The following is a 13,671-nucleotide window of genomic DNA, read 5'->3' on the forward strand; positions in this document are numbered from 1 at the left end:
CTTGCCAGAACTTTAGAGCACAACCCGTCAGACAACCCCAAATGAGCACTTGGTGACACGGGCACCATGGCAGGGCCAGGAGTAGACGGCACGGCTCCTAGAGGAGATGAATCAGCCTTGGGAAATCACCTAGGACCATCACCCTTGTAGGTAAGATCTGGTTCTGCTCCAGGTCCCTGTACAACATTAGCATCCCGGGAAGTCAGCAAGACTTATGCTTCAGACTCTGACATGCTCCTTAGTGGGATCAAGCCTCACTCATCTCCAGCACCTTCACCGCTTGACAACAGAGGTGGGAGCTCTGGGCCCATGGAGGCAGATCCAGGCACCCTCCCCCAAACTGGAAGGAAGGAAGGCTGGGGGAAGAGGCAGCAAAGCTGTTTGGAGATCACTGTGCCATAATTACAGCCTGTTTGAAACAGAGCTGCTGCCTCTTTAGTCTGAAATTCATTAATTAAACTGCTGAATGCAAAATGAATTAATTAAAGCAATTATTATGCTGCTATTTTATTCATTTGCTATTTACTTTGATTGATTATATGACTCTGATTAATAAATATTGAATAAGTGTTAATTAATTGAATTAATTCATTGCTGGTTTATTCACCTATCAGTTACCTATCCCTCACCTCTATTCATGAGTTGTGTCCTGAAAGTTTGTCCCAAGGAGCAGGTTCCCAGGGGCTCAGCCACAGGCAGCGGGGCTGGGATGGGGGACGGGATCACTTACCAAAGGGCAGAACGAAGAAGAAGGGGAACCAGCAGAGAATGAAAACACCCACGACGATGGCAAGAGTCTTGGCTGCTTTTTTCTCACGGGAGAACTTGAGGAGCCGCACGGAGAGGGAGCTCCTGAAGTTGTGCCCCTTGCTCCGGGTGCTGGAGAGAGGCTCCTCCAGCACGCTGCGGCAGTGGATGCGCAGTACCACCTCCATGGATTTATTCCTCTCCTTCTTGACCCCAGCCTCCAAGCTCCGGGTGGTCCGCCTGGCCACCACGTAGATCCTGAAGTACATCACCAGGATGACCATGAGGGGCAGGTAGAAGGAGAAGAGGGAGGAGAACAAGGCATAGCCCGGCTCCTCTGTGATGCTACAGATGCTCTCATCTGGTGGCGGGGGTTCCTTCCATCCCAGCAGCGGACCGATGGAGATGACCATGGAGGAGAGCCAGACCACCACGAGGATGACCCCCGCTTTCCTCTCGGTCATGATCGTGGGGTACTTGAGGGAGTACTTGACGCCGATATACCTGTCCACGGAGATGATGCACAGGCTCATGATGGAGGCGGAGCAGCACAGCACGTCCACTGCTGCCCAGATGTTGCAGAAGATGCGCCCAAACACCCAGAAGCCCAACACCTCCAAGGTGGCCGAGAAGGGCAGCACGGTGGTGCTGAGCAGCAGGTCGGCGATGGCCAGGTTGACGATGAAGTAGTTGGTGACGGTCTGCAGGTGCCGGTTGCACGCCACCGAGAGGATGACGAGGATGTTCCCCACGATGGCTGAGAGGATGAAGACGGCCAGGAAGACCCCGACGCCCACCGCCTGCACGTCCAAGGCAAAAGTCAGCGTGGTGCCGTTGCCCTCGGGGGTCTCCTCACCTTGCAGCCCCCAGGACCGGTTGGCACCGCTCTGGCTGCCTTGTCCCGTCCGGTTCCCACTCAAGCTGCCATTGCTCAGCTCGGGGAAAGTCATTGTAGAAAAGGTCCGGGCTCCATGGAGGGTGAGGAGAAAGCGATGCCGAGGCGCAGCCCCCCCGGCATGATCCCCGCAGCCCCCTCCAAGACTCAGCACCTGCCTTCCCACCCCCCAACCCCCCCGCGGGGCAAGGCTCGGTCCCCCCAGCCGGGATGGAGGGATGGAGGGCGAGCGGGATGCGCTGCTCCTCGTCACCGCCCCCCCCCCCCTCCCCAGCTCCGCTTCACGCCGGTCCCCCTCCCCGTGACCGGCTCTCGCCGCCCCTCAGCCCCAGCGCCGGCCCGCCCGGGGGGGCAGCGAGGTCGGTGCCCCCCCGCTGCCCTCGCATGCTCCGGGGGGCTGCGCTGGGCAGCGGTCGGCAGCGCCCGGTGGCTCCGCTCGCCTTCCCGCTGGCCCGGTAGAGCTCCGGGAGGGGCGACGGGAGGGAGGGAAGGAGGGAGGGAGGGAGGGGGGAGCCGGGACGGGGAGGTGGGGGGTGTCGGGAGCCCCGAGCGTCAGGTGCTGCCGGAGGAGGAGGAGGAGGAGGAGGAGAAGGAGGAGGAGGAAGAGGAGGGTGAGGAGGAGGAGGAGGCGGCAGCAGCGCTGCTCTGCGGGACGAAGCGAGCCCGGGGCAGGGTGAAGCCGGCAGCAGCGCCCGGCGCTTGCAGACCCGGCGGGGGGAGGCGAGATGGTGGGGAGGGGGGAGTCCCGCACTTCGGGGGGGCAGGCGCCCACTCGGGGAGGGGAAACAGGCACCACTGGGGGGACCCGGGAACAGACGGAGGGGGCAGGCACGCACTTGGGGGGCAGATACCCACTCCGGGGGAGCAGGCACCCCCAGGAGCGGGCAGTCACCCACTGGTGGGGGGGGGGGGTCACGCCGCGCTGGGGTGCGGACACCCCGGGGAGGGGTGCAGGTACCCTGGGGGTGCGGCCGTCCCGCCGCCTCGCCGCCCGCCGCCGCCAGGGGGCAGCAGAGCGCAGGGTTTGCCCGGCGGGTCCGTGTCCCCCCCTCGGGGGTCCAGGGATGCGCTGCTGGGGGGGGGGGGGCGGGGGGGAAGAACCCCGCACGGGAGACAAGCTGTGCCGTGGCTCCCAGTCCCAGCATCCCACCGGGAGGTGCAAGGCTGGAAGGGCCCCCCAACTCCAGCATCCCGCCGGGAGGGTGCTCTGCAAGGCTCAAGGCTGGAAGGGTACCCCAACATCATCATCCCACCGGGAGGGTTCCCTGCACAGCTGGCAGGTTCCCCCCAGTCCTAGCATCCCACCGGAAGGGTGCTCTGCAAGGCTGGAAGGGTCCCCCAACTCCAGCATCCCACCGGGAGGGTGCTCTGCAAGGCTGGCAGGTCCCCCCCAGTCCCAGCATCCCACCAGGAGGGTGCTCTGCAAGAGTGGCAGGAATCCTTTCTTGCCCCATACCCAGGGCTTCCATCAAGCATCTTCCCATGCTGACCCTGGTCCTCCCACTCCCCTGCAAGCACAGGCTGCCCCTTGCTAGTTCCTTCCAGAACCAAAAAGTGACAACCACCGTCTTGTATTCAGGGACAGCATGTGATCGGCAGCTCCTTGTCTGTGACTTAACCCTGCTGCAAGGCTTGGAAACGGCAGCTTGTGATTAAAACATATAGGCACATATTTCTGGCTAATTTAAACAGGGTTGTTTCTTTTTCCCACTGATAGAAGCAGATCCTGTTTACACTGGTTTCCTCCCAGTGACCCTACTCTCCTGCCTCCATACATTGCGATGGGGCCTGACCCCAGTGTTGAACAGGGGCTCTCCCTCGGCTCCTTTCTACTGTACACAGAAAATATTTCCTTGCAGTGTGTTTACCCATGATTTTTCAACTTTTCTTTCTTCATAAAATGATTTTAAAGGGCAGTCCAAGTGGACGGTGCAGGGATTTAACTGTTGCTCTGTCAGACCATGGGAGTTCTGTTGATTCACTGGATATGAGAGTAGACTAAAAAAAATAATAGTATATTTATTCCCCTATTTTTCTTGACAATCGTTGCAGGAAAAGACACATTTTTCATCTTTCTAATTTCTTTTATGCACTTTTTTCTTCCTTAAGGTTTCACCCTCCTTCCTAGAGCTGGGTTTTTGACACTGCTGGGAACAAGCAAAGTAGAACAACTGGAAAATACAAGTAAACAGGAACAACTACTGTACAAGGAAAATGTTCAAAAAGATGGTCTTGCTTAAAAAATCGCACTGAACGAATCCTTTACAATTTTTAAAATGTGAATTAAAAAAAAAAAAAAAAAAGCCCAGACACCCAAAACTTGAGGTCAAATTACTCATTCTCCTTGTGTTTTGATGAAAACATGTCAACCACCAAAATGAAGTATCGTTTCTTACTGGGATGCTAAACTCAGCATGGGATGATCTCAACCCATGGAATTTTGTAGCTGTATCTTTGCAGCTACACAGATCACTGGCTAGATAAATATATCTCATCTAATCTCTCCAGTGACATACAGAGATAAAGAAAACATGTGCCTTTCTCCAAAGTTAAGGGTGGACTGGTCTTCTCACGTACAGTGGGATTTTAATCAACTTTTTGGTTAGAAAAGAAAGGTTTCTCCCAAATGACATGGTAGGGTGAAGATGGCATTTGCCCTTCATCTTGCCCTCCCTGGGTGAGCTTTCCTCCTCTCCTGACCTCTCCAAAGACAATTCGCCCACGTTGCTGGAAGGCTTGAGCTGGCATGGATCTCAGGGTTTGGATGGGATGCAGGAATGGGATATCTGGGCTGAAGGTGCACCTTTTGGTGGGGGTAAGGCTGGGGGCTGCCATCTTGTGTGCTCCTCAGGACTGATGGACCTGCCCCAACCATGTATAAAACCTCTGGGGTTGCACTGATGCCTTTCCCCTCCCAACCAGGGCAGGGAGAGAGCACGTCCCGTGCCATTGCTGCAGCTCAGCTAGCAAACATCAACTCATTAAGAACTAGTTACCTCATTGCTTTCCATCTGTCTCCTTGTTTCAGTCTAAACCAGGGCTATTACAGTTAATTTAAACTAATGAAGAACAGGTTTATGCTAACGCACTAAAACCTCAATAAAAGTGTTTGGGTAGGTCTGTGCGGAGGAACTGAAGGGCTTGAAGTAAACACACATGGAGATCTGCGATCACCTGGGACCTCGCCAATCTGTTGGATTTGAGTTGGAAGGAGGTACAGCTCCTTACCCTCTTGACATGTTACATCACATTCCTCCCTCTTTTTTACCCTTTTTTACTGTTTTGGGGCAGGGTTAATCCTAGGACTTGGGTAGTGCCATGTAGTGGCATGGATGGGGCTTTTTAAATAAAAGGAAAGACACATACACCTGGTAAACAGGTAATTACATGGTATGCCTGAGTCTTGAAAAGGACAAGCAAATTTTTGATGCAAAAAAACACAGCTTAGAGGATTTTGATCAACATTTGCATGTACTCCAGGTTTATACAAGGCACCCCAAGGAGAGTGGTGCCTCTTCCTCTGCAAAGGAAGATTAGCTGCAGTGCAGCTGCCTGCAGCATCTCCGGGTCCAGAGCTGGGAGAGATGGATCCTGCTCACATTCAACGCAGAATAGTGCTGGAATTTTAATATTTAGTTGTTTATAAAGATGGGCTTGCGTTGCCATGGGCAGGCGGTTCAACAATCCTCTGGGAAGCCAGGATCAGTCTTTGCTGTGAGTCCCTCTGAGGCTGTATCCAGCTCTGATGGCTCCTGTGTCCAGCTTACCCCAGGTCTTCAAGCATATTAAGAAATGGGCTAGAAGTGATTGCAAGAGATGATTCAAAGCTGTGCTGCTGTCCTTTGTGGTGCCCAAAGTGGGGCTTTTGAGATATTCCAGATAAGGGCAGTAACTGGGAGAGGTTAACAGGCAAAACATGGACAGGACATTGCAAGAGAGCATTACAATTGTGGGGAATTTTTCTTTTAATTGTGGTTAAGGGATGAGGGGTGGAATGTGAGTAAATTATCCACCTTTGTTGGTGTTGTGATGATATTATTTTGACTTTGGTGTAGAGAATTCTTTTTGTTGATGTGAGGTTTGTGATGGATGTATGTTTTAATAATATTGTTGTATTGTTGTGATTTTATTTGAAATCTAGGAAAAATCAGGCTACACTATGAATGTTTATGTCTTAATTAATGAGGCAAGAAGGATAAGGAGAGGAAATAGCTTTTATTAGCTGACTGATAAAGTTGTGGGAAAAGAAAATCAGACAGTCCTCTTATGCTGTCTACCTGAAATTGCTCAGACATATATTATACCTTCCCTTTTCCTTTATCTTTCCACTCCCCCAGACCATCCCAGCCACTGTCACATCAACCCCATTACTACATTTACTACCTTCACCAGTTTTCTCCTTTGCGTGTGAATGTGTCTGCTTTGGGTTTCATTTGGTTTTTAGCTCTTTGCTACCTTGCTGCAGTTCTGGTGGCCACCAGTGGTCTCCAGGCCACAGGAGGGAAGGACAGTGGTGATCTGGCCCAAGCCCCTTTACTGAAGATAGATTTGTCTCTTCCAAACCCACCCCTCATGGTGGCTTTCTCCTCTTTCTGTCCTCTTGGTTAGAAAGTCTCCTCTGGTCTAGTCTAAACTTTCTTTGCTCTTATTTCATGGCTTGTTGCCAGCTGATGCGGAGAATAATTTGTTATCTTTCTCTTACAGGTCTTAATTTAATTTTGGAACAACTGAATAGAAAAAGACAAAATAAATGGAAAAAGAAAAAAAGAAAGGAAGAGAAAAGTGTTATCAAGTTAATACTTCTTTCTGATCATTCTCTTGATGCAGTGAAGGTGCTTTTACAGAGCCTGGCTTGATTAACAGTGAAGACTTGTAGGAGCAGAAATTATTTTGGCTTTCTGGGTGCAAGAGCTGACACAACAAGTGGGGGAGCGAGGCTGAAGCCAACAGAAGCCCCTCCGAACTCAAAACAAGAGGTGACATAAATCAAGTTGGCAAATCATCTTTCAGGCCATCAGCAGTCGGTGCCTGTAGACACGGGCTGTGGGCATTTCAGGAGGAGCAAGCCTCTACCCCAGATCTTAGACAGAGCTTGATGCAGTGGACAGGAGCCAAGCAAAGAGGCCAGATTTGTTGTGTGCAAGGAGAACAGCTCTGAGTGCCATGCTGATATCTGGGCAGCCAACGCTGGTGGGATAGAACAAGCAGATAAGTGTGGTTTATAGGGCTGGGTGGACATGTTTGTTATTTCAGTGGGAATGTTGATGTGTTCAAAATGAAGCATTCCTCAGGGATGTTCTTTTTTTGTCTTTTGTTCTGTTAAGAGCCATATAATAAAATGCTTCAATATGAAACAGAACATTTTAGATCCACATTTCAAAATACTTTTTTTGGAGGGGGAAGGAGCAAAACGTAAGGCCAATTACTTCAGAAATTACTAACAGAATTATCAACTAGTAGAATAATTGCTAATGGTGATGCAAAAAGAGCAGTCACTGATGTATAGAATAAGATAAACAATAGCATAAATATAAATCACAGCACAGCTAAATATTTAAATAAAAATGCTACAAAAGGTCAAAATTGCAACGAAGGGTTTCTCCATTATCACAGAAAAATATTTTTGTTGGCAGTTTTGTTTCTTTGAGAAATTTCACTTCCCCCAAACGTCAGCATTTATTTGCCATTACTGTATTTTTCCCTACTGGTTAGAAATTCAGACCATCAACTGCCTCAAAAGGCAGGTATGGTTAGAGCCCTGAACCAAAGCCTCCTTGGATTTGTGAAAACCTGCCTCTCATGGTTGACACTTTTGTTCATAATAAAAGTCCTGAGAAGCAGCTTTTGGAAAAGGATACCAAACTAGGACTTGGCCCACAAAGAGAAGTTGTCATGATGTCATCCCATCTCTGCAACCATAAGATAACCAAGTTGTCCCAACAGCCGCTGTTTAAATAAACAGGGGATAGAGGAGTTAGAGAAATGGAGATGTCAAGAGCACTAGGAGGAGGGGAGAGTTAGTAAAGAGGATCCTGGGTGTTTGGCATGAGGACTTCCCTTTGGCAACCAGGAAAGGGGGACACGTGCAGGGCATGAGGGTCTTTGGTCTTGGAGACCACACAGCATCCAACATGGTGTGTGCATGTGAAGGCACCTCCGAGCTTGGTCCTGCTACAGACCTGTCCACATGTCAACCTGATGTGAGGGCACAGATGTGGGCACAAGGAGGAGAAGGGGGGAAGTGGTGTGGCCACAAGGAGAGAAGAACATAGGGCAGAGGGTGACACTGCGTGGCCAGAGTGGGGGCAAAAGGGTGAGTTGAACTGTGTGTGTTACTCCAGGCCAGGAGTGTGCTTTAGAAGCAAGGTAAAGATCTTGATTCTAATAAAGCCCAACAACCTAAACCCTTTTGGTAATTCAGTTTGCATGATGCATAAATATAAATATGAACATAATATAAATATAAATATAAATATAAATATAAATATAAATATAAATATAAATATAAATATAAATATAAATATAAATATAAATATAAATATAAATATAAATATAAATATAAAAATAAATATAAAAATAAAAATAAATAAATATTATTTCTATAAATTCAAGTTACATTGTAATTTCTCCCAGTAGCTTGTTTGCTTTCTTAAGTGAACATAGGGACCTCCCAGGTTTCTACCTTCTGCTTTAGCTCAAATAAATACAGGGAAATATAAATATATGGCATCAAAATGAGTAGCATAGGCTCAGACTAAAATTAAACTCTGCAAACTGCGTTCTGCTCCTCAACTTTGCCTTCAGTTAGAAATAAACAGAGTTACTTTAGCAGCTACTTTGTGACAGGTTAGGAAGATCTGGGTTTAATGTGTGTGAAGTTTTGAGGGTTTTTATATAAGCCATCTAAAATATTAAAGGATGAGGAATAAATGTCAGGCTCATTTATTTCTGTGGCATTAAGAAAGTTCACCCCCTGACTGACTTCCTCACCTCATGTCCACCTCGAGGTAGGGGTTAATAAAATGTGTGTTTGAAGCCGGTGACCTGTGGGCAAGGACACAGGGCATAGGTACAGCCAGGACCTGAGGGTGGCTCACTGTGAAAGCCTCACCTGGAAGAAAACCTCTCTTGCATTAATATCTTCAGTCACTAGCTTTGTCTCCTTTTTGCTGGTGGTGTTTTTTCTGGTTTATTTTCGATTTAATGCCGTGCATATTACATACGCCAGATTTTAAACAGTGGAATTTGAGCTTGTACTCAGATAAAAGCACACGAGTGTCTTGTCTGCATGAAATGTTTGCAAAGCAAAGGGGGTGTGGGGAAAAAAAACCCAATGCATTATTCTTTTTCTTGCTTTTAATGCCAACATTGAGTAGCAATGTCTCATGGAGGCTTGTTCCTGTAGTCTCTCTCTGTACAAATAAGGACATTTAGCAGCCCTCTGGGAACAAATTCTGATACCTTTTCCCCCACAGAAATAATGCACCATCTTGTTTTACATCTTCTGAGAGATTTGGCCCAATATACCATGCTGCTGTCCAGCTGGCTTTCTTCTTCATCCAGCTCAGACAAAATCCTTCCTGGCAGTGGTTTGTCTTGCCAGTTCTGGTGATGTGTAACACCAGCCAGGCCGGGCTTTGCTTCCTTCCCCAGTGCTTGTTCTCCAAATGTGGCTGTTCCGGGAACTTGTGTGCTACTGGGGAGTGTGCACAGGCTGGACTGAGCTTGGCCACCTCTCTATTTCAAAATCTTAAAGACATTTTTGGGTCTATAACATGGGTAATTAGGGTCTGAGAGAGTTACATCTCTTCTGTATGTCTGACTTTTTCCTTCTGTTAAAATGTAATCTGTCACAAAGTGGAAGCCTATGGCAACACTGAGAGCAGGAGGACATCTTATCTGTGTTTCAGCACCTCATTGATCAGCTCAGCTTTCCCTGACCTCCCCATGAAAGGTCAGAAATGCATCTCTGGGTCTTTTGCTTGAACTGTCATGTAGTTCACCTCACCTTTTTCCAATCTCCCATAAACCAACAGAGTGTCCCCATGAGTGATGCTAACCTGACAGTTTCCCATTCTCAGAATATTATTTTCAATAAAGAGAGCACCCACGTACAAATATCCAGAGTTACTGAAAGAAGAGGAAAATAATATCTCTAGCTGCTAGTCCAAGTATTGCAACCTACAGAGTTAAAAGTGGTAATGAATTTAGCACCAGGCGTAGCAATGGGCATGTAAAAGGATTAGCCAGATGTTTGCTTTTAGCATGACACATGGAGGATAGGCTTCTCTTCCCCCAGCTCTAAAGTGACTGCATGGCTGCATTCTGATTTAGAGGCTGGAGGGAACATCAGCTTCATCTTGGCTAGTAAAAGCGAGAAATCATTGCTGATAGCTCTCCAGTTTGGAGGTGAACTAAGTCAGAGTAGCCTCATTAAGATTTTGCTAAAGGAATGACCTTATGCAATGGCTAGGCTATTTGGATGGCAGCATCCGTTTTTTATTAGTTGTTCCCAAGTGATTCTGTGCTGCTTTGTCATCGCAGTCAGTGAACTTGGCCTTCCAGGACAGGGCTTTCTGTTAGTAAGCAGAGCGAGGGAGGAGAAAGGACAGTGATACATAAACATACGCGGGGGACTTCAGAGCTTGAAATAGAAACTCCTTCGGGAGCCAGTGACCATATGCAGATGTATTTACCAGGTGAATGCCCATCCAAGCATGTAGCACATATGATGCCCTTGCTAGGCTTAAATGAGATGCCTTGAATCAGACTTCCCTGGTGTCCACTGTAAGAACGTCTCTTCAGATGGGAAAAGGTACCGAGCTGCAGTTCCCAAATTTCTTCACTGGTGGCTTTGCATCTGGTTATGAACCCTGTTTCTGAAAATGAAATTCGATGGCGTTTGGAAATCTTCCATGTGGTTGCTAAGACCCGTGGAAATTCAGCTCCCTTACAGGTGGCTGTGACACCTGGCTGCTGTAGAGAAGGGCAGGCAGTCATCTTATCTCCTCTTCCTCTCTGCTGCTCCAAGGTGCTTTAGACAACACTGTTCTCTGAGCTTTTTACCAGCATATTACTGATGCTACAATTATTCAAGAAACCACCTGCTAACTGTAACATAAACCCTATTTTGTGATCTCCCACGAAGGAGGGTGGGAGATCCAAAACCCAAAAGTGGGATCAGATCTCACTCTTCCTGCTGGTGAAGAGCTAACCTCATTTACTGAGTGTGTCTTTCAAATTACACATCCCAGCTGGAAGGAAGGGGTTAGAGATAAGTTTCAAAAATATTTTACATATTATCCCCCGGTTAAAGACAAAGAAACAAAGGCATTAACCAGGATCCCTCAGGGAAAGAAGCCAAATTTTCTGTCTCCACTATTAGATTCCCTGGATCACCACAGTTGCTGGTGAGCTGAGCTCAGCTGCCCCACAAGGCTGCGGGTTGCAAAGGCTGGGAGAACTGAACTTCAGTCTGAGGATATCTTGGCAATGTTCAACATGCAAACAGCCATCATTACACAGAGACTGTTTTGGCTTGGCTCTATCCCACGTGCCTTCCCACTTCTTCCTTTTTGAACATTTCCTTGGTAGTCAGAGAGTCCTTGTTGTGGGGACACTGGCAGAGGGTGGCTGTCACACAACATGTCAGCAACATGCCAGGTGTCAAAATAAGTATTTCAGGGCACTCGGTAGGATCATGCTTTCTTCTGGTGATAAATCAGTGGGGTCTGTATGCATTGCCACCTCTCAAGAGAAATCCAGGTTTGACATGCAAGTCAGGAGCAAACTCCCAGAAGGTATTATCCAAATCAATCTTTCTGATCTTGGCTATTAGGGATCTTGAAATCTAATGAGTCAATCAGACAGGAGACATGACTCCCAAAAACTCATGAAAATTACTTTGGAGAAGACAATGAATAATCTTCTTGCGTCAGCTAGCTAAAGAGCTAAATCAGGTCAAGGAAGATCAGTCATTATTAAAACTATCATCATTATTTTTAGTAGGGACTAGAATATAAATATACAGGGAGGAAAAGAAGAAAAATACACTTCCAGAAAAGTGTGTGCTATGAGCAGCTTGGCAGTCAGTGGGAGAAAATGGTAGAGATTAGAGGCAGCTATCTGGAAAGTGAGGCAGAGAGAAATTAGTAAAGCCACATTAGAAAACAGTAGGAACCCAACCCAGAATTTTCCATCTCTGTTCCAGGAAGGAAACAGGATTTACTGTTTGCTGTGCAGTGTTTGGATAAAGGAGCATCCATAAAATCCAAAAAGATGTCTTTGCTGTAAAAGTTACATTGCAACACTGTTAGACAGGGGAAGCCTGGAATGGTTTTGAAGTCTGCAGCTGCTTCCAGCTTCTGGTTTGGAGCAGTGGCTGATTGCAGGCCGCGATGCAGGAGCAAAAAGGAAAGTGCAGTAATCTAATACAGATGTTTCAGCAGTGAGTGAATCCTTGGGTTTGACAGCAGTTCTCTGGCATTCAGGAAATTACTGTGGTTAGAGATTAATGCTTTCTACTGCTCCGTTTTCCTTCCAGGATGAGGGAAAATAAAACATGAAAAATGAATGCAAAAGACACTGAAAACTGAGAGGCTGTCTTAGAGTTTGTTTTTTCCGCCACATTTAAAGCCATATTGCTGTAGAAAGTGTGAGAAGTAAATGTTTACCTTAGGTTATACTTATTTATGAAGAATATAACAGCCAATTGTTAGAGCCAACAAAGACCAGCGCTCAGGTCCTCACCATCCAGGGGTGCCTTCTAAATCTAAATAATTCCATGTAATGGGAGTACCTTAGCACAGCAATGAGGGGTCAGGAGAGACAGTGAATGTGAGCAAAACTAGCATGAATGCTAGTAGCTTGTTGAATGCTAACAAAGTAATTTGTTTAGGAGAGGTCTTAGCACCCATTCCTGTATTTTCAGCATGACAATGTATGAAAATCTCTTTGTATAACAGTGACCCACCACTGATCACTTCTTATTTTATGAAATAGCTGGGTGTAGTACCCTACTAGTGAGAAATTCTGGATTTTCTTGCTCAATGGCTACATCTTGGCAGTCTGAGGATGGATATCCTCTCGGCTGCAGATTAGCTGTTATAGCAAAATGCAGACAAAATGGCCTAGAAATGAACTAAAGGAGGGAAAAGGGGCTGGTAAGGATATCAAACACAGTGATATCACCTCTTCCTCTGGTTGGAGGAGGAGTAATACACCTATATACTCTGGCGAGAGTATAGGTGGTACATACTCACCAGAGTATATAGGCGTATTGCTACCTACCTGCTCTGCTGTTATGCTCTTTCCTAGGCAGCTCGCTACAGTCAGAGAAAAGATTCTAGACTTTTTTCTTGTCCCAGCAAGGTCACTCTTCATGTTCGTACTGGGGAAAGAGGAGGAGTGAGGCCTCTGCATGAGAAGATGTGTTAACCTTTTTCCCCCAGGATTTCCCATGAAAATAGAATCAAGAAATAATTGAAGAGAAACCAGAGATCCAACAGCTTGCCACAGGCCAGGCAGCAGGACTCTGCTAACACTTAGAACAGACTTCTGGTCTCCTGAGTTTCCAAGAGGCTTCATCTTTTTATTGTATCGATGCAACAAAACTTAAAACATACTAAACTGATAAAGAAAGGACCTGATGGCACAATTTTGTGTAAGAAAACCCTTTGTATTTGTAGTCTGTGTAATTGCTTTGTGAATACTTCCATGGGCATCATCTAATTCTTTGAAAATAACTAGCTGGATTCAGATTAAGAAAACCTCCCTGCCTTCATGGAGGCAAAGCTAATTTTGAGGGTTTTTACAGCATGTTGGAAGAGATGAAGCTGAATGTCATAAGAACAGTGTGACACATTCATCTGAAGCAATGCCTTCAGGTGTCAGTTGCAGGGACTGCAGAAATTATCTTCTTTCACACGAGATAGATACCTAAAAATGCAGCGAGCCCTTGGGGTTATGATAGATATTTCCATAAATACCTAGGACTTCTATAAAACAGCCCAAATAAAGTAAGCCAAAAA

At 46.9% G+C, this 13,671-nt stretch overlaps 1 protein-coding gene across 2 annotated transcripts in view; it reads right to left on the bottom strand.

Annotated features, from left to right (window-relative positions):
• Nucleotides 1–1,976, bottom strand: part of ADRA1D (adrenoceptor alpha 1D) — a 52,336-nt gene extending 50,360 nt beyond the window's left edge. For both annotated transcript variants that reach the window (XR_012623007.1, XM_074821827.1), the window contains exon 1: nt 731–1,976. Coding sequence is in view for 1 of the 2 variants with exons in the window: in XM_074821827.1 (XP_074677928.1) it covers nt 731–1,697 (967 nt within the window). In the remaining variant the exon portion in view is untranslated. The remainder of the gene's footprint in view (nt 1–730) is intronic.
• Between the last annotated feature and the right edge of the window lie 11,695 nt (nt 1,977–13,671).

This window comes from Strix aluco, chromosome 4 (assembly GCF_031877795.1).
Source record: "Strix aluco isolate bStrAlu1 chromosome 4, bStrAlu1.hap1, whole genome shotgun sequence".
NCBI lineage: Eukaryota > Metazoa > Chordata > Aves > Strigiformes > Strigidae > Strix > Strix aluco.